At 55.0% G+C, this 27,412-nt stretch overlaps 2 protein-coding genes across 2 annotated transcripts in view; one reads left to right on the forward strand and one right to left on the reverse strand.

The window, feature by feature from the left end:
* Positions 1-6,739: 6,739 nt before the first annotated feature.
* Positions 6,740-24,772, forward strand: TMEM37 (transmembrane protein 37). Its single transcript, XM_073551892.1, has 2 exons — positions 6,740-6,840; positions 24,094-24,772. The coding sequence occupies exons 1-2, from the start codon at positions 6,820-6,822 to the stop codon at positions 24,703-24,705; spliced, it is 633 nt and encodes a 210-aa protein (XP_073407993.1). The 5' UTR covers positions 6,740-6,819; the 3' UTR covers positions 24,706-24,772.
* A 644-nt stretch (positions 24,773-25,416) lies between these two features.
* The window catches only part of SCTR (secretin receptor), a 203,622-nt gene continuing 201,626 nt past the window's right edge, over positions 25,417-27,412 (reverse strand). Inside the window, exons 12-13 of the mRNA XM_073551893.1 lie at positions 27,323-27,364; positions 25,417-26,507 (exon numbers count right to left, since the gene is read on the reverse strand). Of these exons, the coding sequence (XP_073407994.1) occupies positions 26,325-26,507; positions 27,323-27,364 (225 nt within the window). The 3' untranslated portion in view covers positions 25,417-26,324. The remainder of the gene's footprint in view (positions 26,508-27,322; positions 27,365-27,412) is intronic.

Below are 27,412 nucleotides of genomic sequence, written 5' to 3' on the forward strand. Positions count from 1 at the left end.
AATACCCCACTGTAATACCCCCACTGTAATACCCCACTGTAATACCCCTACTGTAATACCATACTGTAATACCCCCACTGTAATACCCCCACTGTAATACCCCACTGTAATACCCCCACTGTAATACCCCACTGTAACACCCCACTGTAATACCCCACTGTAATACATCACTGCAATACCCCTACTGTAACACCCCACTGTAATACCCCACTGTAATACATCACTGTAATACCCCCACTGTAATACCCCACTGTAATACCCCTACTATAATACCACTGTAATACCCCTCTGTAATAACCCACTGTAATACCCCCACTGTAATACCCCACTGTAATACCCCCACTGTAATACCCCACTGTAACACCCCACTGTAATACCCCACTGTAATACCCCTACTGTAATACCCCCACTGTATTACCCCACTGTAATACCCCTACTGTAATACCCCACTGTAATAACCTACTGTAATACCCCACTGTAATACCCCACTGTAACACCCCACTGTAATACCCAACTGTAATACCCCTACTGTAACACCCCACTGTAATACCCCACTGTAATACCCCTACTGTAATACCCCACTGTAATAACCTACTGTAATACCCCACTGTAATACCCCTACTGTAATACCCCACTGTAATAACCTACTGTAATACCCCCACTGTAATACCCCACTGTAATACCCCACTGTAATACCCCCACTGTAATACCACCACTGTAATACCCTACTGTAATACCCCACTGTAATACCCCCACTGTGATACCCCACTGTAATACCCCACTGTAATACCCCCACTGTAATACCCCACTGTAATACCCCCACTGTAATACCCCACTGTAATACCCCCACTGTAATACCCCACTGTAATACCCTACTGTAATACCCCACTGTAACACCTCTCTGTAATAACCTACTGTAATAACCCACTGTAATACCCTACTGTAATACCATACTGTAATACCCACACTGTGATACCCCACTGTAATACCCCCACTGTGATACCCCACTGTAATACCCCCACTGTGATACCCCACTGTAATACCCCCACTGTAATACCCCACTGTAACACCCCACTGTAATACCCCACTGTGATACCCCACTGTAATACCCCACTGTAATACCCCCACTGTAATACCCCACTGTAACACCCCACTGTAATACCCCTACTGTAATACCCCACTGTAATACCCCACTGTAATACCCCCACTGTAATACCCCACTGTAATACCCCTACTGTAATACCCCCACTGTGATACCCCCACTGTAACACCCCTCTGTAATAACCTACTGTAATAACCCACTGTAATACCCCACTGTAATACCCCCACTGTAATACCCCACTGTAATACCCCCACTGTAATACCCCACTGTAATACCCCCACTGTGATACCCCACTGTAATACCCCCACTGTAATACCCCACTGTAATTCCCCACTGTAACACCCCACTGTAATACCCCACTGTAATACCCCACTGTAACACCCCACTGTAATACCCCCACTGTAACACCCCACTGTAACACCCCACTGTAATACCCCACTGTAACACCCCACTGTAATACCCCCACTGTAATACCCCTACTGTAATACCCCACTGTAATAACCTACTGTAATACCCCACTGTAATACCCCCACTGTAATAACCCACTGTAATAACCCACTGTAATACCCCTACTGTAATACCGTACTGTAATACCGTACTGTAATACCCTACTGTAATACCTCACTGTAATACCCCCACTGTAATACCCCTACTGTAATACCCCACTGTAATAACCTACTGTAATACCCCACTGTAATACCCCCACTGTAATACCCCACTGTAATACCCCCACTGTAATACCCCCACTGTTATAACCCACTGTAATACCCCTACTGTAATACCCTACTGTAATACCCCACTGTAATACCCTACTGTAATACCCCACTGTAATACCCCACTGTAATACCCTACTGTAATACCTCACTGTAATACCCCCACTGTAATACCCCTACTGTAATACCCCACTGTAATAACCTACTGTAATACCCCACTGTAATACCCCACTGTAATACCCCACTGTAATACCCCTACTGTAATACCCTACTGTAATACCCCACTGTAATACCCTACTGTAATACCCCACTGTAATACCCCCACTGTAACACCCCTCTGTAATAACCTACTGTAATAACCCACTGTAATACCCCTCTGTAATAACCTACTGTAATACCCCTACTGTAATACCCCACTGTAATACCCCCTCTGTAATAACCCACTGTAATACCCCTACTGTAATACCCTACTGTAATACCCCACTGTAATACCCTACTGTAATACCCCACTGTAATACCCCCACTGTAGTACCCCACTGTAATACCCTACTGTAATACCCCCACTGTAATACCCCACTGTAATACCCCCACTGTAACACCCCTCTGTAATAACCTACTGTAATAACCCACTGTAACACCCCTCTGTAATAACCTACTGTAATACCCCCACTGTAATACCCCCATTGTAATACCCCCACTGTAATACCCCACTGTAATACCCCCACTGTAATAACCCACTGTAATACCCCTACTGTAATACCCTACTGTAATACCCCACTGTAATACCCCCACTGTAGTACCCCACTGTAATACCCTACTGTAATACCCCACTGTAACACCCCTCTGTAATAACCTACTGTAATAACCCACTGTAACACCCCTCTGTAATACCCCACTGTAATACCCCCACTGTAATACCCCCACTGTAATACCCCACTGTAATACCCCCACTGTAATACCCCTACTGTAATACCCCACTGTAATACCCCACTGTAATACCCCCACTGTAATACCCCCACTGTAATACCCCACTGTAATACCCCCACTGTAATACCCCACTGTAATACCCCCACTGTAACACCCTACTGTAATACCCCACTGTAATACCCCCACTGTAATACCCCCACTGTAATACCCCACTGTAATACCCCCACTGTAATACCCCACTGTAATACCCCCACTGTAATACCCCACTGTAATACCCCCACTGTAATACCCCCACTGTAATAACCTACTGTAATACCCCACAAGTAATCAGGGAATATTTACAGGCCCAGTGCAGAGCTCAGAAGGGAAGGAGCGCCAGATTTACCGTTATGGTTTGCAGGTGCTATGACCCACTGGGAGAGCCCATGAGATGCCAGAACAGCAGAACCCCCCGTAAGTGACCCCATTTTACTAACTGCACCTCTGAATGAATTCATCTAGGGGAGCAGTGATCATATGGACACCACGGGTGAGTCACAGAATTTTACACCACCGGGCAGTGAAGAAAGAATAATTTACATTCTTACCACCAAGATTGTGTGTTGGCCCCAAGTTTTACATTTTCACATTGGGAAATGGCGAAAAATGGCCCCAGAGTGTGTCCCCCAATTTCTGCTGAACATGGCAGTACCCCATATGTGGCGGTACAGTACTGCTTAGCCATACGGAGAGACTCGGGAGGGACGGAGCGCTATGTGCCTATTCAAGGGAAAGGGTCTGTGCACATGTCGGTGCGTTTCCATGGATCGTGTGACCGTGGGCAAAATGCGCTGACATGTCTGCTTATTAATGTCAGCACGGGCCACAAAGCATCCCGCACACATAACACACGGATGTCATCCATGTGACAGGCATCGGCACCGGGGAAGAAGCGGTACAGTAAGCGCTGTTCCCCGGCACCGGGTGCTGAACGCGGCTCTCATCATTCTCCCCTGCTCCACCGGCGATCAGCGCAAGCAGGATAGAATGATGAGAGCCGCGTTCAGCACCCGGCGCCGGGGAACAGCACTTACTGTACCGCTTCTTCCCTGGCGCCCGTCCGTGTGGTACTGATGCGGCACACACATGCCACACGTGTGCCGCAAGTATTACACACATGGACATTGGCATCTCTGGTACCGGAAATATCAGGGTTAACCCCTTCGATGCTGCTGTCAATAGTGACTACATCATGTAAATGGTTAACTGAGCGTGGGGGCTTCCTATTTATCCCCATCGGCACCCTGAGATCATGATTCTGTGCTCCTGATGTTTGCTGTGGCAATTCACGGCCCAATAGCGGCCTCAGAGTCTGCCGGCCACAGCGGCCTGCTCAGAAGTCAGCGACATTTAGGTGGTAAAAATCAAACTTTTCATTCCGGTCATGTCACTTTGCATTCATTCCTGAAAAACAGGGTTAATAAACTACCTGACAGCAGTTTTCAATATGTCAGGGGGTGCTGTTTTTAAAATGGTGTCACTTTTGGGGGGTTTCCAATATATAGGACCCCCAAAGTCACTTCAAACCCCGATAGGTCACTAAAAAAAGGAATTTTGTAAATTTCATTGAAAAAAATGAAAAATGAAAAACGACGGCTCCAATATTAAACCTCCAAAAAGGCAAATACCCTAAAGACAACATACAAACGGCGCTGACGTGAAGAGACGTGTGGGAAATGTCATTTACTGATGCTTCTCTGTGGTGCGACTGCGGATCAAGGGGAGAATCATTCAGCGCTTGACCATTGCTATTCTTTTATAAACGCGAAACATCGACCTAAACTCACCAAGATCATAAAGTATAAAGTGTCACGGAAAGCAGTCTCACAATCACCGGGAAACGTGACGCTCCAGAGCTATCACCACAGAAAGTGACCCTGGGCCCCGTCACTAAGGGGTTAAACACGTTCTGTTTTGGACTTGTTTGTGTCACTGCCTCATCACTGCACAACGTGGACACCAACACCGCCGCATAGCGTGGACATCACTGCACAACGTGCACACCAACACCGCCACACAGCGTGGACATCACTGCACAGCGTGCACACCGACACCGCCACACAGCATGGACATCACTGCACAGTGTGGACACCAACACCGCCGCACAGTGTGGACATCACTGCACAGCGTGCACACCAACACCGCCGCACAGCGTGGACATCACTGCACAGCGTGCAACCGACACCGCCGCACAGCGTGGACATCACTGCACAAAGTGCACACCGACACCGCAGCACAGCGTGGACATCCCTGCACAGCGTGGACACCGACACCGCCACACAGCGTGGACATCACTGCACAGCGTGGACACCAACACCGCCGAAAAGTATGGACATCACTGCACAGCGTGGACTCCGACACCGCCGCACAGCGTGGACATCCCTGCACAGCGTGGACACCGACACCGCCGCACAGCGGGGACATCCCTGCACAGCGTGGACACCGACACCGCCACACAGCGTGGACATCACTGCACAGCGTGGACACCGACACCGCCACACAGCGTGGACACCGACACCGCCGAAAAGTATGGACATCACTGCTTAGCGTGGACACCGACCCAGCCACACAGCGTGGACATCACTGCACAGAGTGGACATCACTGCATAGCGTGGACACCGACCCCGCCGCACAGCGTGGACATCACTGCACAGCGTGGACACCGACCCCGCCGCACAGCGTGGACATCACTGCACAGCGTGGACATCACTGCATAGTGTGGACACCGACCCCGCCGCACAGCGTGGACATCACTGCACAGCGTGGACACCGACCCCGCCGCACAGCGTGGACATCACTGCACAGCGTGGACACCGACACCGCCGCACAGTGTGGACATCATGGCACAGCATGCACACCAACACCGCCGCACAGTGTGGATATCACTGCACAGCGTGGACACCGACCCCGCCGCACAGTGTGGACATCACTGCACAACGTGAACACCAACGCACATTGTGAACATCACTGCACAGCGTGCACACCGACACCGCCACACAGCGTGGACATCACTGCACAGCGTGCACACCGACACCGCCACACAGTGTGGACATCACTGCACAGCGAGGACACCAACACCGCCGCACAGCGTGGACATCACTGCACAGCGTGGACACCGACACTGCCGCACAGCGTGGACATCACTGCATAGCGTGGACACCGACCCCGCCACACAGCGCGGACATCACTGCACAGCGTCGACACCGACCCCGCCGCACAGCGTGGATATGACTGCACAGTGTAGACACCGACACCGCCGCACAGCGTGGACATCACTGCACAGTGTGGACACCGACACTGCCGCACAGCGTGGACATGACTGCACAGCGTGGACACCGACACCGCCGCACAGTGTGGACATCACTGCACAGCGTGCACACCGACACTGCTGCACAGCGTGGACATGACTGCACAGCGTGGACACCGACCCCGCCGCACAGCGTGGACATCACTGCACAGCGTGGACACCCACACCACCGCACAGTGTGGACATCACTGCACAATGTGAACACCGACACCGCCGCACAGTGTGGACATCACTGCACAGCGTGCACACCGACACTGCTGCACAGCGTGGACATGACTGCACAGCGTGGACACCGACCCCGCCGCACAGCGTGGACATCACTGCACAGCGTGGACATCACTGCACAATGTGAACACCGACACCGCCGCACAGTGTGGACATCACTGCACAGCGTGCACACCGACACCGCCGCACAGCGTGGACATCACTGCACAGCGTGCACACCGACACCGCCGCACAGCGTGGACATCACTGCACAGCGTGCACACTATATACACACATATATATATATATATACACACACATGCACACATACTGTATATATACAGTACATATATATACACAGCACACACACACATTCCTCTGCATTGCTTCTCCTCTGCCATGCAGGTGTGCAGTCATGTGACTGGAGTGTCAGCTCCTGGGCCCAGCAGTGACGCCCCGCTGCTCCTCCCCGGTGATGTCGCCGCTGTCCCGCACTGATCTCTGCACTCTCTCCACAGTCTGTGGACATGGCGGCTGTGGGGCTGCAGGTAGGAAGCACACTGAGCCCTCCATACAGTCTCCTTGGCATCGGTCGGGCCCCTGGGGGCCATTGTAGAGAGGGGGTCCGGGGCATCTGATGGGGGTGATGTTTCTCTTACTAGATGATGGGGGAGTTGTCCTGAACATTATGCACAGATTCAGATCCATCAGGACGAGTGTGAGCAGTGGCCCCTGGGGGCCCCAAATCTGCGTTGAGGCCCCTGGCTGGATGTCTGTCCCCCCAGCACACTAGAGGTTAATGCGGCGCAGTTTATAGCCTCTGGTTTATAAGTGTAATTATCGGCAGTAAGGGAAGGTTTACAGCCTCCGTGCAGAGCAATGTCCAGGGGGGAGGTCGTCCGAAAACTGCACCGCACTGCTCACCTGACCGCCACACGGTGCACCAGGCAGCGGCACCACTTCTGTGACAGTATACCGATAGCAGTGGTATTTAGGGGGGCAGCGGGCCGATGGCGGCTGTATATAGGAGGGACAGCGGACAGATGGCGGTTGTATATAGGAGGGACAGCGGACAGATGGCGGTTGTATATAGGAGGGGAGAGCGGGCAGATGGCGGTTGTATATAGGAGGGGACAGTGGATAGGTGGCGGTTGTATAAAGGAGGGACAGCGGGCCAATGGCGATTGTATATAGGAGGGGGCAGCGGACGGATGGCGGTTGTATATAGGAGGGACAGCAGGCCGATGGCGGTTGTATATAGGAGGGGACAGCAGGCCGATGGCGGTTGTATATAGGAGGGGAGAGCGGGCAGATGGCGGTTGTCTATAGGAGGGGACAGCGGGCAGATGGCGGTTGTGTATAGGAGGGGACAGCGGGCAGATGGCGGTTGTATATAGGAGGGGACAGCGGACAGATGGAGGTTGTATAAAGGAGGGGACAGCGGGCCAATGGCGATTGTATATAGGAGGGGGCAGCGGACGGATGGCGGTTGTATATAGGAGGGGACAGCGGGCAGATGGAGGTTGTCTATAGCAGGGGACAGTGGGCAGATGGCAGTTATATATATTTGAGGGACAGCGGGCAGATGGCGGTTGTCTGTAGGAGGAGACAGCGGACAGATGGTGGTTGTATATAGGAGGGGGCAGCGGACGAATGGCGGTTGTGTATAGGTGGGGGCAGCGGACGGATGGCGGTTGTATATAGGTGGGGGCAGCGGACGGATGGCGGTTGTATATAGGAGTGGACAGCGGACGGATGGCGGTTGTATATAGGAGGGACAGCAGGCAGATGGCGGTTGTCTATAGGAGGGGACAGCAGACCGATGGCGGTTGTATATAGGAGGGACAGCGGACAGATGGCGGTTGTCTATAGGAGGGGACAGAGGACAGATGGCGGTTGTATATAGGAGGGACAGCGGACAGATGGAGGTTGTCTATAGGAGGGGACAGCGGGCCGATGGCAGTTGTCTATAGGAGGGGACAGCGGACAGATGGCAGTTGTAAATAGGAGGGACAGCGGGCCAATGGCGGTTGTATATAGGTGGGGGCAGCGGACGGATGGCGGTTGTATATAGGAGGGGTGTAACGGAGTCTACCCAAGCTGGGGTACCTCTTTCAGTACCACCCCGTGTTTTCAGAGGTCCGCTCTGCGTTGGCTGGAGTCTGAATGAATGATGCTGGCTGGAATTCCTTGGTTACATGGGCGCATATAAAAGATCACTGCTTCTCCACGTATTTCCAATCTGACCACACTTTACTCACAGGACACAGAATATATCACACAGATACAGAGGGCCGGCCAATAGAAAAGCAGCAGGCCAGACATGCATTACAAAAGCTGCAGGTGGCCGGAGCCTGCCGATGTTTACTGTGGGAATTACAAAGGTGGGGAGAGGGCGGACAAAAGGAGGATATCGAGTCCCCTCTGCCCAGGGGCGCAGCCTGTAGGCTGATGCATTAGGGACATGCATCTCACATGGAACCTATTATACAGCTGGGCGCTCCCCTTCCTCTCCTCCCTGGTAAGTCATCACATGGGTTTCCTGCAATCTTCTGTGGGCATTTTTTATGGCTGAACTTCACCATACCCCTTTAGCAGGCAGCACTGGAATTGTACTTAGCCACTGAGCTTTAGTGATTTAGTTCCTGGATGTTGTAATGGTATTTCTATATGTGACAAAACATGTGCTATGCTCCCATTTTTCTACTTACCAGGTTTTCCATCTCGGGGAGGTTGGGGAGATTCCTGGGACTTATTGCCCACACTTTTTATGAGCACCTCATTATTATCTATGCTGTTATTTTGTGATTTAATAAAGAATTTTGATATTTTTATATCTAAAATATTGCATGCTCTTTTGTTTCTCCTGGCTCTACATTAGTTTTTTGAACTTTTGCATTTGGTGTTGGAGCAGGGTTCTCCCTTGTCTCCATTTCACCTTTAATTTATAGGACCCTTGTTGTCATACATATAACTGCACAACATATTCTGGGTGCTGAGTGGTTCCGTAACACGGCTCCCTTTTCAGCGACGCGATCGGCATACACAGTCTGATCCTCAGCGGATCGGTTTGCGGATGACCGAAGTTTATGGGGTTGGTACAAGTTCTGTTTGTCGACTTAGTCCATCGGCGTTACCGTTTTGTTTGCCGGGTCTGTGGTGGATGGTGAAGTCCAGAGGTTTCAGGGCTAAACTCCACCGCAGCAATCTGGTGTTGTCTCCGGAGACCCAATTAAGCCAGACTAGGGGATTATGGTCCATTAGGAGGGAAAACTGTCATCCATACAAAAATGGTTGCAACTTCTTGAGTGCCCATACTTCCACCAAGCACTCCTTCTCGTTGGCCGCATAGCTTACTTCACGGGGCAGTAGTTTCCGACTCAGGTAAGCTACCGGGTGTTCTTGGCCGTCCGGCCCGACTTGGCTCAGTACTGCCCCCAATCCAAACATAGAAGCGTCTGTGTGAACCAGGAAACGTTTAGTTGGATCGGGTGTGGCCACTACAGGGGTATTGGTGAGGGCGTCCTTTAGTTGGCGGAAGGCTTCCTCACACTCTGAGGTCCAGGTTACCTGGCGGGGTTGATTCTTACGGGTCAGATCAGTGAGGGGCTTGGCTACGCTGCTGTAAGTGGGAACGAATTTCCTGTAATACCCCGCTGTCCCTAGAAACTCCATGACCTGGGTTTTAGTGCGTGGGATGGGCCATTTGGCTATGGCCTCAATCTTGGCTGGTTCTGGTCGCTGTTTCCCACCCAATGCCCTAAATACTGAACCTCTGCTTTGCCCACGTGACACTTGTTTGGGTTCAGGGTGATTCCGGCCTGGTGGATCCTGTCCAATACTGTCTCTAGGTGATTTAGATGCTCTTCACATGTCGCACTGTAGATGGCGATGTCATCCAGGTAGGCACAAGCATAGTCCTGGAGACCATCCAGAAGCCGGTCAGCCAGCCTTTGGAAGGTCGCCGGGGCATTCTTCATCCCGAATGGCATAACTCGAAACTGGAATAAGCCGAACGAGGTGACAAATGCCGACTTGGGAATAGCGTCAGGACTAAGGGGAATCTGCCAGTAGCCTTTGCATAGATCGATGGTGGTCAAATATTTTGCCCCCGCCAGCCGGTCTAACAACTCATCCACACGCGGCATGGGGTATGCATCCGTCACTGTTTTCCCATTGAGCTTACGATAGTCTACACAAAACCGTGGAGTCCCATCCTTCTTGGGCACTAATACTACGGGGGATGCCCAGGGACTATCTGACTCTTCAATGACCCCTAAATGCAACATCTCTTGTATCTCATGTCGCATCCCCTCTCGTACAGACTCAGGGACGCGGAAGGGGTTTTGTCGCAGGGGGGTCTGATCCTGGGTCTCAACCTTGTGTTGTGCCAGGTGAGTGTACCCCGGTCTCTCTGAAAACATCCTCTGTCGCAGCCTCAACAACGCCTCCGCCTGCTGTCTCTCCCGGGGGCCTAGGTCTTCACCTAAGTGTACCTGGTCCCATGTTTTAGACTGAGTCCTTTCCCCTAAGACATCCAGCAAGGGAAGTCCGGCTAAATCCTCTGCTTCAGGTGCACAGATGGCCACTACCTCTTCAGGGCGCTCCCGGTAGGGCTTCAGCATATTCACGTGGAACATGCGGATAACCCTGGGGTCGTCACAATCGGCGACATTATAGGTTGTGTCGGCTATTTTCCCCACTACCTGGTAGGGCCCCTGCCATGCAGCTTGAAACTTATTCTGCTTAATGGGCTCTAACACCAGGACCTTCTGTCCTATTTCCAAAGTGCGCTCTCTGGCCCTCCGATCGTACCATACGCGCTGGCACCGCTGGGTCGCCTGCATGTTCTCACGTACAGCCTGAGTCAGCTCCTGTAGGCGGTCCCGAAATTCCAGCACATAGGATACAATAGGTACCCCTTCTATGAGGGCCTCCCCTTCCCAGTGTTCCAGCACTAAGTCTAGGGGTCCCCTTACTCGTCTCCCGTATACCAGCTCGAATGGGGAGAACCCTGTGGATTCTTGGGGCACCACCCGATAGGCAAACAGGAGGTGTCGCAAGAATTTCTCCCAGTCCCTGTAGGTCCTGGTAAAAGTCCCAATGAGCTGTTTTAATGTCCCGTTAAAGCGTTCACACAACCAATTGGATTGTGGGTGGTACGGGGCGCTTGTAATGGACTTTACGCCGCACAGCTTCCACAGTTGGTTGGTCACCTCTTCTGTAAACTGGGTACCCTGGTCCGAGATAATCTCCCGGGGAAATCCAACCCGTGAGAAAACCTGGAGCAGGGCGGCCGCCACCGTCTCTGCCAGTATGTTAGGTAACGCAACCGCCTCTGGATACCGTGTGGCATAATCTACCACTGTCAATATATACTTTTTCCCGGATGGACTGGGTTTGGCTAAAGGCCCTATCAGATCGACCGCTACTCGGCTAAATGGTTCCTCCACAATGGGGAGGGTGTTGTGAGTTCATTTTCCCCTTCATTAATGAGGCCCGAGGAACTCCCTCTTCTGGTAAAGAAAGGTAGTGAGCCTGATTATCATACACCTGAGGCTGATGATGATGACTGGCTGAGTGGAGTTACTGACTGGATATAAGGCTGCCGACGCCCTTCTGCCCTGCGGGTGATTTCTCTGTGGGATCCTTGGAGACCAGTCTGAATTCCTGCTCCTCTAAAGCTAAGTTTGCTGCTCTGCCTTTTGCATTGGTGCTTTGACTTTGTTTTGCTTTGTTTTTCTGGATTTCTGCCATTCCCTGCTGGGGTGTGCTGAATTCCTTTAGCTCTGTCTTCTGAAAATACCTGAGTGCTGATTTAGTTTTTGAAGCCTAGCTGCTTCAGGGCCTTTTTCATATCAGCTTGTTGGCTTATGTCTTTGATAGGGTTTTGGCAGATTGCAGACAGCAGCCTTCCTGTCCTTTCCTATCTAGGTAGTTTTGGGCCCCGTCTTTGCTCAGTCTATCTTTCTGTTTGTGTTAGTGTTTTCATCTTGCTTCACTGTCATTATATGTTGGGGGCTGCCTATTGCTTTGGGGTCTGCTCTGGGGCAGTTTAGATTTCCCCTTTCTCTCTTTAGGCCTATTTAATTCTCCGGCTGTGATCGAGGGGTCTAGGGCATCGTAGAAACCCCCCACGGCTACTGCTAGTTGTGTTGATAGGTTCAGGGGTCTGCAATCTGATAGTTGCCAACTTCTCTGGTTTTCTGGACTAAGCTTGTATTTCTGCTTTTGCCTCCTACGGTGACTCATTCATAACAGGAGGGGGCGTAATTTGGCCTTTCATCGATCCCCCCTCTTGCCAATGTGCTGACAACTGTCACAGGTCTGGCAGTACTGACGAACATCATAGGTTACCCCCGGCCAAAAGAAGTTTTGTGCCAGACGATGCCTGGTGCGACTGACGCCGAAGTGCCCGGCCAGGGGTATATCATGAGAGATTCGCAGTAACTCCTGCCTATACTTCTTGGGAACTACCAGCTGTTGTTTTATAGTGGGGCTCGTCCCTGTGTGGTGCTGCTCTGTGATCCGGTAGAGGAGTCCCTGCTTCCATACAAACTGTTCCCCTTCCAGTACCCCTCTCCCCTCCTGTGCCTTCCCACGATATCCCTCTAATGAAGGATCCTCAAGTAACTCCATCTTAAATTCCTCTGGGGTGGTCCAAGAAATGTGTCTGGCTACGGGAATACATGCAGGGCTGGGATGTCTTACCTGGACCTCCTCTGAGTGTGATTCCGCCTCCGCAGCTCGAGCTTGTCTCCGGGTGGTCACAGGATAGGTCTCAGCCAGAGGGGCCACCGAGAATGCAGACAACATGGGCCCCAAGTCATTTCCTAGCAAGACGTCTGCAGGCAAATCCTCCATCAAGCCGACCTCAACAAGGCCATCCCCGACTCCCGAGTTCAGGTGAATCCTGGCAGTGGGTAGTCGATGTATAGCTCCCCCTGCTACACGGACTGCCACTGTCCGGTCCGTCTTCTCTTGGTCTCGGACGAGATGAGGCTTCACAAGGGTCAAAGTTGCCCCAGAATCTCTTAGTCCCTGCATATGTTTCCCATTAACCCACACGACCTGTCGATGCTGTTGTCGATTATCTGCCCAGGCTGCCTGCACGGGGTCTACTTCATGCAGCGCTTCCTCCATCTCTTCCACCCCTTGGTTAATCGTAGCCCCCAATGCCGGGTCAGCTTCGCCTTGGTAGCAGTGTACAGTAGCCCGGCTGAAGGTAGCTGTTCCCGCCTTTGGCCACTGGGTATGCTGAGTCCGGTTGGGGCATTGTCTTTGCAGGTAGCCCAGCTGACGACAGGTGTGGCATCGTGCCCCAGGGGGACTCTGGTAAGCCGGGTTTCTAGCTGGTCCCCCTACAATCTTCGGTGGTTTGGGGCCCTCCAGGTCCTTGGGCAGGCCCCTAGTGACCACCTTTGATCCGGACAACTTCGGCCTCCTGGCATCATGGTGTTCATCGGCCAGACGAGCGGCATCCTCAAGAGTCGTTGGCCGCCTATCCCGAAGCCATTCCTGTGTCTCGGGGTTTAGTCCATTAAAGAATCGTTCTAACAGGAAGAGCTGGAGGACGTCCTCCTTAGTGGTTGCTTGGCTCCCTTGTACCCACTGTAGCAGTGACCGCCGTAATTTACAGGCCCATTCAGCGTGGGTATCGGTTACGTGTTTTATAAGTCCGCAGAACTTTTGGCGGTAGGCCTCTGGTGTCAGCGCATACCGGGCCAAGATCACTTCTTTGATCCGCTCATAGTCCATACAGTCCTCATCAGGTATCGTGCGATAGGCGTCCGCTGCCCGGCCTGTCAGCTTGCTGGCCAGAATCTGAACCCGTTCCTCCGGCTTCACTTGATGAAGGGCACACTGCCGCTCAAAGTCCTGCAGAAAGCCATCAATGTCTTCCTCTGCCTCCCCCAACTGTCAGAAGGCATTATACTGGATCTTTTTGTGGCTTACTGTTGAAGGTACCTGGTCGAAGGCCAGAGCTCCCCCTGCTCGCTGACTCTCCTCTCTCTGCTCTGCCATCTCCATCTTGGCCAGCTCCACTTTGGTCCGCTCTGCCATCTCCATCTTGGCTAGCTCTTTCCTGGTCCGCTCGGCCATCTTTTCCTTCAGATCAGTACGCACATCAGCCATCACCTCTCGTATGATCTCTATTGCAGGGTTTAGGCCATAGAACGCCAATCTGTTCTTTACCTCCCTCTGGAATTCGGTCTCCTCCATGTTCACATTGGGGGGCGCTGCACTGTCGTGTTCCATGATGGCTGCTATCAAATCCGCTTTTGTTTTGTTGCTGGCGATCAACCCTCGGGCTTCCACCAGATCTTTTAATGTAGTCCTCTTTAACTTCTGGTAGTTATTTTCCATTCATTCCTTTCCTCCTGTAGAAGGGGTATCATATCCCACTACTGCCACCTGTGTAACGGGGTCTACCCAAGCTGGGGTACCTCTTTCAGTACCACCCCATGTTTTCGGAGATCCGCTCTGCGTTGGCTGGAGTCTGAATGAATGACGCTGGCTGGAATTCCTCTGAGTGCATGGGCGCATATAAAAGATCACTGCTTCTCCATGTATTTCCAGTCTGACAACACTTTACTCACAGGACACAGAATATATCACACAGATACAGAGGGCCGGCCAATAGAAAAGCGGCAGGCCAGACATACATTACAAAAGCCGCAGGTGGCCGGAGCCTGCCGATGTTTACTGTGGGAATTACAAAAGTGGGGGGAGGGCGGACAAAAGGAGAATATCGTGTCCCCTCTGCCCAGGGGCGCAGCCTGTGAACTGATGCATTAGGGACATGCATCTCACATAGAACCTATTATACTTACATATAACTGCACAACATATTCTGGGTACTGAGTGGTTCTGTAACACGTAACAAGGGCACAGTGGACGGATGGCGGTTGTCTATAGGAGGGGACAGCGGACAGATGGCGGTTGTATATAGGAGGGGACAGCGGGCAGATGGCGGTTGTCTACAGGAGGGGACAGCAGGCGGATGACGGTTGTACGTAGGAGGGGACAGCGGACGGATGGCGGTTGTAAATAGGAGGGGACAGTGGGCAGATGGCGGTTCTACATAGGAGGGGGCAGCGGACAGATGGCGGTTGTAAATAGGAGGGGACAGTGGGCAGATGGCGGTTCTACATAGGAGGGGGCAGCGGACAGATGGCGGTTGTAAATAGGAGGGGACAGCGGGCAGATGGCGGTTGTACATAGGAGGGGGCAGCGGACAGATGGCGGTTGTACATAGGAAGGGGCAGCGGACAGATGGCGGTTGTATATAGGAGGGGGCAGCGGACAGTTGGCAGTTGTATATAGGAGGGGACAGCGGGCAGATGGCGGTTGTCTATAGGAGGGGACAGCGGGTAGATGGCGGTCGTATATAGGTAGGGGACAGCGGGCAGATGGCGATTGTATATAGGAGAGGACAGCGGACAGATGGCGCGGTTGTATATGAGGGGACAGCGGGCAGATTGTGGTTGTATACAGGAGGGACAGCGGACAGATGGCGGTTGTATATAGGAGGGGACAGCGGACAGATGGCGATTGTATATAGGAGGGGACAGCGGACAGATGGAGGTTGTCTATATCAGGGACTGCGGACAGATGGCGGTTGTATATAGGAGGGACAGTGGGCAGATGGCGGTTGTCTATAGTAGGGGACAGTGGGCAGATGGTGGTTGTCTATAGGAGGGGACAGCGGGCAGATGGCGGTTGTATATAGGAGCGGACAGCGTTGAGATGGCGGTTGTATATTGGAGGGGACAGCGGGCAGATGGCAGTTGTATATAGGAGGGACAGCGGGCAGATGGCGCATGTATATAGGAGGGGACAGCGGGCAGATGGCGGTTGTATATAGGAGGGACAGCGGGCAGATGGCGGTTGTATATAGGAGGGGACAGCGGGGGATGGCGGTTGTCTATAGCAGGGGACAGCGGACAGATGGCGGTTGTCTATAGGAGGGACAGCAGACTGATGGTGGTTGTCTATAGGAGGGGACAGCAGGCAGATGGCGGTTGTATATAGGAGGGACAGCGGACATATGGCGGTTGTATATAGGAAGGACAGCAGACAAATGACGGTTGTCTATAGGAGGGGACAGCAGGCAGATGGCGGTTGTATATAGGAGGGACAGCGGACAAGTGACGGTTGTATATAGGAGGGACAGCGGACAGATGGCGGTTGTATATAGGAAGAACAGCGGACAGATGGCGGTTGTATATAGGAGGGGACAGCAGACCGATGACGGTTGTATATAGGAGGGACAGAGGACAGATGGCGGTTGTATATAGGAGGGACAGCGGACAGATGGTGGTTGTCTATAGGAGGGGACAGCAAGCAGATGGCGGTTGTCTATAGGAGGGGACAGCGGGCCGATGGCGGTTGTATATAGGAGGGGGCAGCGGACGGATGGCGGTTGTATATAGGACGGGTCAGCGGACGGATGGCGGTTGTCTATAGCATGTGACAGAGAGCAGATGGTGGTTGTCTATAGGAGGGCACAGCAGGCATATGGCGGTTGTCTATAGAAGGGCACAGCGGACACATGGCGGTTGTATATATAAGGGACAGCGGACAGATGGCGGTTGTATATAGGAGGGGAGAGAGGGCAGATGGCGGTTGTATATAGGAGGGATAGCAGGCCGATGGCGGTTGTATATAGGACGGGACAGCGGGCAGATGGCGATTGTATATAGGAGGGACAGCAGACAGATGGCGGTTGTATATAGGAGGGACAGCGGACAGATGCTGGTTGTATATAGGACGGGGCAGCGGACAGATGGCAGTTGTATATAGGAGGGGACAGAGGGCAGATGGCGATTGTATATAGGAGGGGACAGCGGGCAGATGGCGGTTGTGTATAGGAGGGGACAGCGGGCAGATGGCGGTTGTGTACAGGAGGGGACAGCGGGCAGATGGCGGTTGTATATAGGAGGGGACAGCGGACAGATGGTTGTATATAGGACGGGGCAGCGGACAGATGGCAGTTGTATATAGGAGGGGACAGCGGGCAGATGGCGATTGTATATAGGAGGGGACAGCGGGCAGATGGAGGTTGTGTATAGGAGGGGACAGCGGACAGATGGCAGTTGTGTATAGGAGGGGATAGCGGGCAGATGGCGATTGTCTATAGGAGGGGACAGCGGGCAGATGGCGGTTGTCTATAGGAGGGGACAGCGGGCAGATGGCGGTTGTGTATAGGAGGGGACAGCGGGCAGATGGCGGTTGTCTATAGGAGGGGACAGCGGGCAGATGGCGGTTGTAAATAGGAGGGGACAGCGGGCAGATGGCGGTTGTATATAGGAGGGGACAGAGGGCAGATGGCGGTTGTGTATAGGAGGGGACAGCGGGCAGATGGCGGTTGTGTACAGGAGGGGACAGCGGGCAGATGGCGGTTGTATATAGGAGGGGACAGCGGACAGATGGTTGTATATAGGACGGGGCAGCGGACAGATGGCAGTTGTATATAGGAGGGGACAGCGGGCAGATGGCGGTTGTGTACAGGAGGGGACAGCGGGCAGATGGCGGTTGTATATAGGAGGGGACAGCGGACAGATGGTTGTATATAGGACGGGGCAGCGGACAGATGGCAGTTGTGTATAGGAGGGGATAGCGGGCAGATGGCGATTGTCTATAGGAGGGGACAGCGGGCAGATGGCGGTTGTCTATAGGAGGGGACAGCGGGCAGATGGTGGTTGTGTATAGGAGGGGACAGCGGGCAGATGGCGGTTGTCTATAGGAGGGGACAGCGGGCAGATGGCGGTTGTCTATAGGAGGGGACAGCGGGCAGATGGCGGTTGTAAATAGGAGGGGACAGCGGGCAGATGGCGTTTGTACATAGGAGGGGGCAGCGGACAGATGGCGGTTGTAAATAGGAGGGGACAGCGGGCAGATGGCGGTTGTGTATAGGAGGGGACAGCGGACAGATGGCGGTTGTACATAGGAGGGGGCAGCGGACAGATGGCGGTTGTATATAGGAGGGGGCAGCGGACAGTTGGCAGTTGTATATAGGAGGGGACAGCGGGCAGATGGCGGTTGTCTATAGGAGGGGACAGCGGGTAGATGGCGGTCGTGTATAGGTAGGGGACAGCGGGAAGATGGCGATTGTATATAGGAGTGGACAGCGGACAGATGGCGGTTGTATATGAGGGGACAGCGGGCAGATTGTGGTTGTATACAGGAGGGACAGCAGACAGATGGCGGTTGTATATAGGAGGGGACAGCGGACAGATGGCGACTGTATATAGGAGGGGACAGCGGACAGATGGCGGTTGTCTATAGCAAGGACTGCGGACAGATGGCGGTTGTATATAGGAGGGACAGCGGGCAGATGGCGGTTGTCTATAGAAGGGACAGTGGGCAGATGGTGGTTGTCTATATGAGGGGACAGCGGGCAGATGGCGGTTGTATATAGGAGTGGACAGCGTTGAGATGGCGGTTGTATATTGGAGGGAACAGCGGGCAGATGGCGGTTGTATATAGGAGGGACAGCGGGCAGATGGCGCATGTATATAGGAGGGGACAGCGGGCAGATGGCGGTTGTATATAGGAGGGACAGCGGGCAGATGGCGGTTGTCTATAGGAGGGGACAGCGGGCAGATGGCGGTTGTCTATAGCAGGGGACAGCGGACAGATGGCGGTTGTCTATAGGAGGGGACAGCGGGCAGATGGCGGTTGTATATAGGAGGGGACAGCAGGCAGATGGCGGTTGTATATAGGAGGGACAGCGGACAGATGGCGGTTGTATATAGGAAAGACAGCAGACAGATGATGGTTGTCTATAGGAGGGGACAGCGGGCAGATGGCGGTTGTATATAGGAGGGGGCAGCGGACGGATGGCGGTTGTATATAGGAGGGGTCAGCGGACGGATGGCGGTTGTCTATAGCATGTGACAACGAGCAGATGGCGATTTTCTATAAGAGGGCACAGCGGGTAGATGGCGGTTGTCTATAAGAGGGCACAGCGGACACATGGCGGTTGTATATATGAGGGACAGCGGACAGATGGCAGTTGTATATAGGAGGGGACAGAGGGCAGATGGCGGTTGTATATAGGAGGGGACAGCAGACAGATGGCGGTTGTATATAGGAGGGACAGCAGGCCGATGGCGGTTGTATATAGGACGGGACAGCGGGCAGATGGGGATTGTATATAGGAGGGACAGCGGACAGATGGCGGTTGTATATAGGAGGGACAGTGGACAGATGCTGGTTGTATATAGGACCGGGCAGCGGACAGATGGCAGTTGTATATAGGAGAGGACAGAGGGCAGATGGCGATTGTATATAGGAGGGGACAGCGGACAGATGGCGGTTGTCTATAGGAGGGGACAGCGGGCAGATGGCGGTTGTGTATAGGAGGGGACAGCGGGCAGATGGCGGTTGTGTATAGGAGGGGACAGCGGGCAGATGGCGGTTGTATATAGGAGGGGACAGCGGACAGATGGTTGTATATAGGACGGGGCAGCGGACAGATGGCAGTTGTATATAGGAAGGGACAGCGGGCAGATGGCGATTGTATATAGGAGGGGACAGCGGGCAGATGGATGTTGTGTATAGGAGGGGACAGCGGGCAGCTGGCGGTTGTATATAGGAGGGGACAGCGGGCAGATGGCGGTTGTGTATAGGAGGGGACAGCGGGCAGATGGCGGTTGTATATAGGAGGGGACAGCGGACAGATGGTTGTATATAGGACGGGGCAGCGGACAGATGGCAGTTGTATATAGGAGGGGACAGCGGGCAGATGGCGATTGTCTATAGGAGGGGACAGCGGGCAGATAGCGGTTGTCTATAGGAGGGGACAGCGGGCAGATGGCGGTTGTGTATAGGAGGGGACAGCGGGCAGATGGCGGTTGTCTATAGGAGGGGACAGCGGGCAGATGGCGATTGTATATAGGAGGGACAGCGGACAGATGGCGGTTGTATATAGGACGGGGCAGCGGACAGATGGCAGTTGTATATAGGAGGGGACAGCGGGCAGATGGCGATTGTCTATAGGAGGGGACAGCGGGCAGATAGCGGTTGTCTATAGGAGGGGACAGCGGGCAGATGGCGGTTGTGTATAGGAGGGGACAGCGGGCAGATGGCGGTTGTCTATAGGAGGGGACAGCGGGCAGATGGCGATTGTATATAGGAGGGACAGCGGACAGATGGCGGTTGTATATAGGAAGGACAGCGGACAGATGGCGGTTGTATATAGGAGGGACAGCGGACAGATGCTGGTTGTATATAGGAGGGGACAGCGGGCAGATGGCGGTTGTATATAGGACGGGACAGCGGGCAGATGGCGATTGTATATAGGAGGGACAGCGGACAGATGGCGGTTGTATATAGGAGGGACAGCGGACAGATGCTGGTTGTATATAGGACGGGGCAGCGGACAGATGGCAGTTGTATATAGGAGGGGACAGAGGGCAGATGGCGATTGTATATAGGAGGGGACAGCGAGCAGATGGCCGTTGTCTATAGGAGGGGACAGCGGGCAGATGGCGGTTGTGTATAGGAGGGGACAGCGGGCAGATGGCGGTTGTGTATAGGAGGGGACAGCGGGCAGATGGCGGTTGTCTATAGGAGGGGACAGCGGGCAGATGGCGGTTGTCTATAGGAGGGGACAGCGAGCAGATGGCGGTTGTCTATAGGAGGGGACAGCGGGCAGATGGCGGTTGTCTATAGGAGGGGACAGCGGGCAGATGGCGGTTGTCTATAGGAGGGGACAGCGGGCATATGGCGGTTGTCTATAGGAGGGGACAGCAGGCAGATGGCGGTTGTCTATAGGAGGGACAGCGGGCAGATGGCGGTTGTCTATAGGAGGGGACAGCGGGCAGATGTCGGTTGTCTATAGGAGGGGACAGCGGGCAGATGGCGGTTCTGTATAGGAGGGGACAGCGGGCAGATGGCGGTTGTCTATAGGAGGGGAAAGCGGGCAGATGGCGGTTGTCTATAGGAGGGGACAGCGGGCAGATGGCGGTTGTCTATAGGAGGGGACAGCGGGCAGATGGCGGTTGTCTATAGGAGGGGACAGCGGGCAGATGGCGGTTGTGTATAGGAGGGGACAGCGGGCAAATGGCGGTTGTCTATAGGAGGGGAAAGCGGGCAGATGGGGGTTGTCTATAGGAGGGGACAGCGGGCAGATGGCGGTTGTCTATAGGAGGGGACAGCGGGCAGATGGCGGTTGTCTATAGGAGGGGACAGCGGGCAGATGTCGGTTGTCTATAGGAGGGGACTGCGGGCAGATGGCGGTTGTGTATAGGAGGGGACAGCGGGCAGATGGCAGTTGTCTATAGGAGGGGAAAGCGGGCAGATGGCGGTTGTCTATAGGAGGGGACAGCGAGCAGATGGCGGTTGTCTATAGGAGGGGACAGCGAGCAGATGGCGGTTGTCTATAGGAGGGGACAGCGGGCAGATGGCGGTTGTCTATAGGAGGGGACAGCGGGCAGATGGCAGTTGTCTATAGGAGGGGACAGCGGGCAGATGGCGGTTGTGTATAGGAGGGGACAGCGGGCAGATGGCAGTTGTCTATAGGAGGGGACAGCGGGCAGATGGCAGTTGTCTATAGGAGGGGAAAGCGGGCAGATGGCAGTTGTGTATAGGAGGGGACAGCGGGCAGATGGCGGTTGTCTATAGGAGGGGACAGCGAGCAGATGGCGGTTGTCTATAGGAGGGGACAGCGGGCAGATGGCGGTTGTCTATAGGAGGGGACAGCGGGCAGATGGCGGTTGTCTATAGGAGGGGACAGCGGGCAGATGGCGGTTGTCTATAGGAGGGGACAGCGGGCAGATGGCGGTTGTCTATAGGAGGGACAGCGGGCAGATGGCGGTTGTCTATAGGAGGGGACAGCGGGCAGATGGCAGTTGTCTATAGGAGGGGACAGCGGGCAGATGGCGGTTGTCTATAGGAGGGGACAGCGGGCAGATGGCGGTTGTCTATAGGAGGGGACAGCGGGCAGATGGCGGTTGTCTATAGGAGGGGACAGCGGGCAGATGGCGGTTGTCTATAGGAGGGGAAAGCGGGCAGATGGCGGTTGTCTATAGGAGGGGACAGCGGGGAGATGGCTGTTGTCTATACGAGGGGACAGCGGGCAGATGGCGGTTGTCTATAGGAGGGGACAGCGGGCAGATGGCGGTTGTCTATAGGAGGGGACAGCGGGCAGATGGCGGTTGTCTATAGGAGGGGACAGCAGGCAGATGGCGGTTGTCTATAAGAGGGGACAGCGGGCATATGGCGGTTGTCTATAGGAAGGGACAGCGGGCAGATGGCGGTTGTCTATAGGAGGGGACAGCGAGCAGATGGCGGTTGTCTATAGGAGGGGACAGCGGGCAGATGGCGGTTGTCTATAGGAGGGGACAGCGGGCAGATGGCGGTTGTCTATAGGAGGGGACAGCGGGCAGATGGCGGTTGTCTATAGGAGGGGACAGCGGGCAGATGGCGGTTGTCTATAGGAGGGACAGCGGGCAGATGGCGGTTGTCTATAGGAGGGGACAGCGGGCAGATGGCGGTTGTCTATAGGAGGGGACAGCGGGCAGATGGCGGTTGTCTATAGGAGGGGACAGCGGGCAGATGGCGGTTGTCTATAGGAGGGGACAGCGGGCAGATGGCGGTTGTCTATAGGAGGGGACAGCGGGCAGATGGCGGTTGTCTATAGGAGGGGAAAGCGGGCAGATGGCGGTTGTCTATAGGAGGGGACAGCGGGGAGATGGCTGTTGTCTATACGAGGGGACAGCGGGCAGATGGCGGTTGTCTATAGGAGGGGACAGCGGGCAGATGGCGGTTGTCTATAGGAGGGGACAGCGGGCAGATGGCGGTTGTCTATAGGAGGGGACAGCAGGCAGATGGCGGTTGTCTATAAGAGGGGACAGCGGGCATATGGCGGTTGTCTATAGGAAGGGACAGCGGGCAGATGGCGGTTGTCTATAGGAGGGACAGCGGGCAGATGGCGGTTGTCTATAGGAAAGCGGGCAGATGGCGGTTGTCTATAGGAGAGGAAAGCGGGCAGATGGCGGTTGTCTATAGGAGAGGAAAGCGGGCAGATGGTGGTTGTCTATAGGAGGGACAGCGGGCAGATGGCGGTTGTCTATAGGAGGCACAGCGGGCAGATGGCGGTTGTCTATAGGAGGGGACAGCGGGCAGATGGCGGTTGTCTATAGGAGGGACAGCGGGCAGATGGCGGTTGTCTATAGGAGAGGAAAGCGGGCAGATGGCGGTTGTCTATAGGAGAGGAAAGCGGGCAGATGGCGGTTGTCTATAGGAGGGACAGCGGGCAGATGGCGGTTGTCTATAGGAGGGACAGCGGGCAGATGGCGGTTGTCTATAGGAGGGGACAGCGGGCAGATGGCGGTTGTCTATAGGTGGGACAGCGGGCAGATGGCGGTTGTCTATAGGAGAGGAAAGCGGGCAGATGGCGGTTGTCTATAGGAGGGGACAGTGGGCAGATGGCGGTTGTCTATAGGAGGGGACAGCGGGCAGATGGCGGTTGTCTATAGGAGGGGACAGCGGGCAGATGGCGGTTGTGTATAGGAGGGGACAGCGGGCAGATGGCGGTTGTATATAGGAGGGGACAGCGGGCAGATGGCGGTTGTATATAGGAGGGGACAGCGGGCAGATGGCGGTTGTATATAGGAGGGGACAGCGGGCAGATGGCGATTGTATATAGGAGGGGACAGCGGGCAGATCGCGGTTGTCTATAGGAGTGGACAGCAGGCGGATGGCGGTTGTACGTAGGAGGGGGCAGCTTGTAGATATGCGGCGGCTGTCGATCTTCCCTCCTGTAGTAATATTGTCTGTTTTCTCCTCAGTTGGCGCATACTTCGATGCCTTGGCTCCAGTCGCGCTCGTTCTTTGAGACCTTCCTGCGGGCTTTGATCACACTCAGCGCAGGGACCGCCGTCGTCTTATCGTCCATCTCAGTGTGTGATGGGCACTGGCTCTTCTCTACTGAGCAGCAGCTTTTTGGCGTATGGGGAACCTGTGAGGAGGAGGCAGCATGCAGCCCAGAGTGGAGGAGGATCAGTGGTGCCATGGTGGTGGTCCGCTCAGGTGTGTGCCTGGCTGTGGTCTTGGCAATCTTCGGCTTGGAGCTACTGATGGTTTCCCAGCTTTGTGATGATGGACATTCCCGGAGGAAGTGGTGCATGGGCTGCGCGCTGCTCCTCGCCTCTTTCCTCCTATCCTCCGCGGGAACCGTGACCTACGTCTTCCTCCTGAGGGACGCGCTCGTGCGCAATGCCTTCACCCTGACCTTCTGGTGTCAGCTCCTGGGCACCTTCCTCTTCTTCTTCAATGGTGTCAGCGGCCTGTACTGTGACCACCTGAGCGGCAGAGGACACCGGCCCGAGCCCAACTGGACTAATGCCGGCAGCGGGGACTACTGCCAGCGGGAAATATCCACTACTGACTGCAGGAGATGATGGGGGTGATTGTTCTGTGCATATAATGCTGTAATCAGTGCAGAGCCACATAAAGCTGGTGATGGCAGAGCGTCCTCGTCGTGTGGGGTCCAGAATAATGGGGGGATTCCTGGGCGGGAGTGTGTATGATTGGTGAGGAACGCCCCCACCTGTGGGGAGCGGCAGAGCGCCCCACACCTGCGAGGAGCGGCAGAGCGCCCCCCACCTGCGAGGAGCGGCAGAGCGCCCCCTACCTCAGAGGAGCGGCAGAGCGCCCCCCACCTGAGAGGAGCGGCAGAGCGCCCCCTACCTCAGAGGAGCGGCAGAGCGCCCCCCACCTGAGAGGAGCGTCAGAGCGCCCCCCACCTGGGAGGAGCGGCAGAGCACCCCCTACCTGCGAGGAGCGGCAGAGCGCCCCCTACCTGCGCGGAGCGTCAGAGCGCCCCCTACCTGCGCGTAGCGTCAGAGCGCCCCCTACCTGCGCGTAGCGTCAGAGCGCCTCCTACTTGCGCGGAGCGGCAGAGCGCCCCCTACCTGCGAGGAGCGGCAGAGCGCCCCCGACCTTCGATGAGCGGCAGAGCGCCCCCCACCTGAGAGGAGCGGCAGAGCGCCCCCCACCTGAGAGGAGCGGCAGAGCGCCCCCCACCTGAGAGGAGCGGCAGAGCGCCCCCCACCTGCGAGGAGCGGCAGAGTGCCCCCTACCAGCGAGGAGCATCAGAGCGCCCCCTACCTGTGCGGAGCGGCAGAGCGCCCCCTACCTGAGAGGAGCGGCAGAGCGCCCCCTACCTGAGAGGAGCGGCAGAGCGCCCCCTACCTGTGCGGAGCGGCAGAGCGCCCCCTACCGGAGAGGAGCGGCAGGGCGCCCCCTACCTGCGAGGAGCGGCAGAGCGCCCGCTACCTGCGAGGAGCGGTAGAGCGCCCCCTACCTGCGGGGCTGATCACCTGTAGCTGCAGCGTAGCGGTACATAATCGGCTCCATGTTGCCCTCCATACACAGGGGGGCTGCATATGGTCTTTGGGGTCTGGAGCTGCACATTTCACTCAGCTGATCAAAGACAAAAATGATTGGGATGCAAGCCCCCATAACACTGATAGCACCCACCCTCCCCACATTGCTCTGTGAGTGTCCTGTGCGGTGGTCTCGGTAGATTCCACAGATGATGGATCAGGGCGCACATTCTGGGAAAGACCTGTTTATTATAATCTATGGGGGGATAATAATGGATCGCGTGGCGCGGCGGAGTCCTGGCGGTCAGCACCCGCCGTGGTCCAGGAACCAGACATCTCTGGGATCCGGTGCTGCGCCATATGATTGGTGATCCCGCGGGTCTCTGGCGACTGATCAGGGGTGACCCCGATATGTGGCCCTTTTTGCACAGCTATGTTAACCCTCTCGTCACCAAAGAGCGCCCTCCCCTGACTCCTCCGAGGGACATTAACATTCTGTATATTTATCTGCAGTGCCCCCCGGCGTCCGTGGTCAGTCTGATCGGGGGTCCCACAGCCTTTTGCACGTGTCTGCAGCTCCGAGCGCTGATCCCGGGGGAATCCTGCCGGCTCCACTCCTAGGGTCTCCGCACAGATGGATCGGGTCAGTCTTTGGTGCAAGTTGTCAGTCACGTGATGGCGGCCTCCGGCCGTCAGATGAGGCTGGTCATTGGGGTGGAGTTCTTCCGGGCCTCTCGCTGGCTGCTCCGGCTGAGCTGCACCACCTGCGTCAGGACGCTGCCGCCATTACTCACCGTCGAGTGCTTGTTCTGCCGCAGCCAGAAGTGTTTCCTCAGGTGATATCTGCGCCATTTCCTCTGGATCTCAAACTGCACCTGGAGAAACAGAACCAGAACTCGGGTCAAAAGCTGCGACATATGGCAAGGTATTGTGACATAATAGGACGGGGCTGATACACAGCGATGGGGGCAATATACCATGAGGAGGGGTGACACACCGTGACGGGGAGCGATACGCGGGGGCGGGGTGATGACCGGATGCGGGGGCAATACAAGGGGGAAGGGGAGACACGTTGGAGCGGGGGCGATGCAGGAGTGATATGTGGGGGCAGGGGTGATATACGGGGGCGGGCGGGTTTCATACAAGAAGGCGATACGTGGGGGCGGGGGTGAAATACGGGTGCGGGTTTCATACAAGGTGGCGATACGTGGGGGCGGGGTGCAATGTGTGGGGGCGGGGGCGATATCCAGGGGCGGGGGTGATATACGGAGGCGTGGTTGATACAAAGTGGCGATACGTGGGGGCAGGGGCAATACACGGGGTTGATACACTGGTTCAGGGGCAATACGCAGGGGCGGGAGTGATACGCGTGGCGGGGTGATACACGGGTTTGGGGGCGATACGTGAGGGTGGGGGCAGAGGAGATATATAAATAAGTGATACATAGTGGCGGGGAGGGGGGTGATACACCATGACAAGGGCGATGGTAATACAGGGGGGGAAAACTGTGTGACGCAGGGGGATTCAAAGTGTCAGGATTTGCAATAGTGCAGGATGTTGCGATTTGTCCTAGAGGTAAACTTCACTGCTCCATCAGACGCCCTGATCCACACCATCTCTGAAGCTTTCGTCCGTTCTCTGCCCTGGACGCCGGGGATTGCCCTGAGGACAGAGGAGTAGAACTACTCACCTCACCATTCAGGAAGCAGTACAGGACGGCGACCACAAAACCCTGCAAGGTAGAGTGAATAAAATCACCGACCAGAAGATGACGATGTGT

This window comes from Dendrobates tinctorius, unplaced genomic scaffold (assembly GCF_039654945.1).
Source record: "Dendrobates tinctorius isolate UK_male_01 unplaced genomic scaffold, ASM3965494v1 ptg000182l, whole genome shotgun sequence".
Lineage (NCBI taxonomy): Eukaryota > Metazoa > Chordata > Amphibia > Anura > Dendrobatidae > Dendrobates > Dendrobates tinctorius.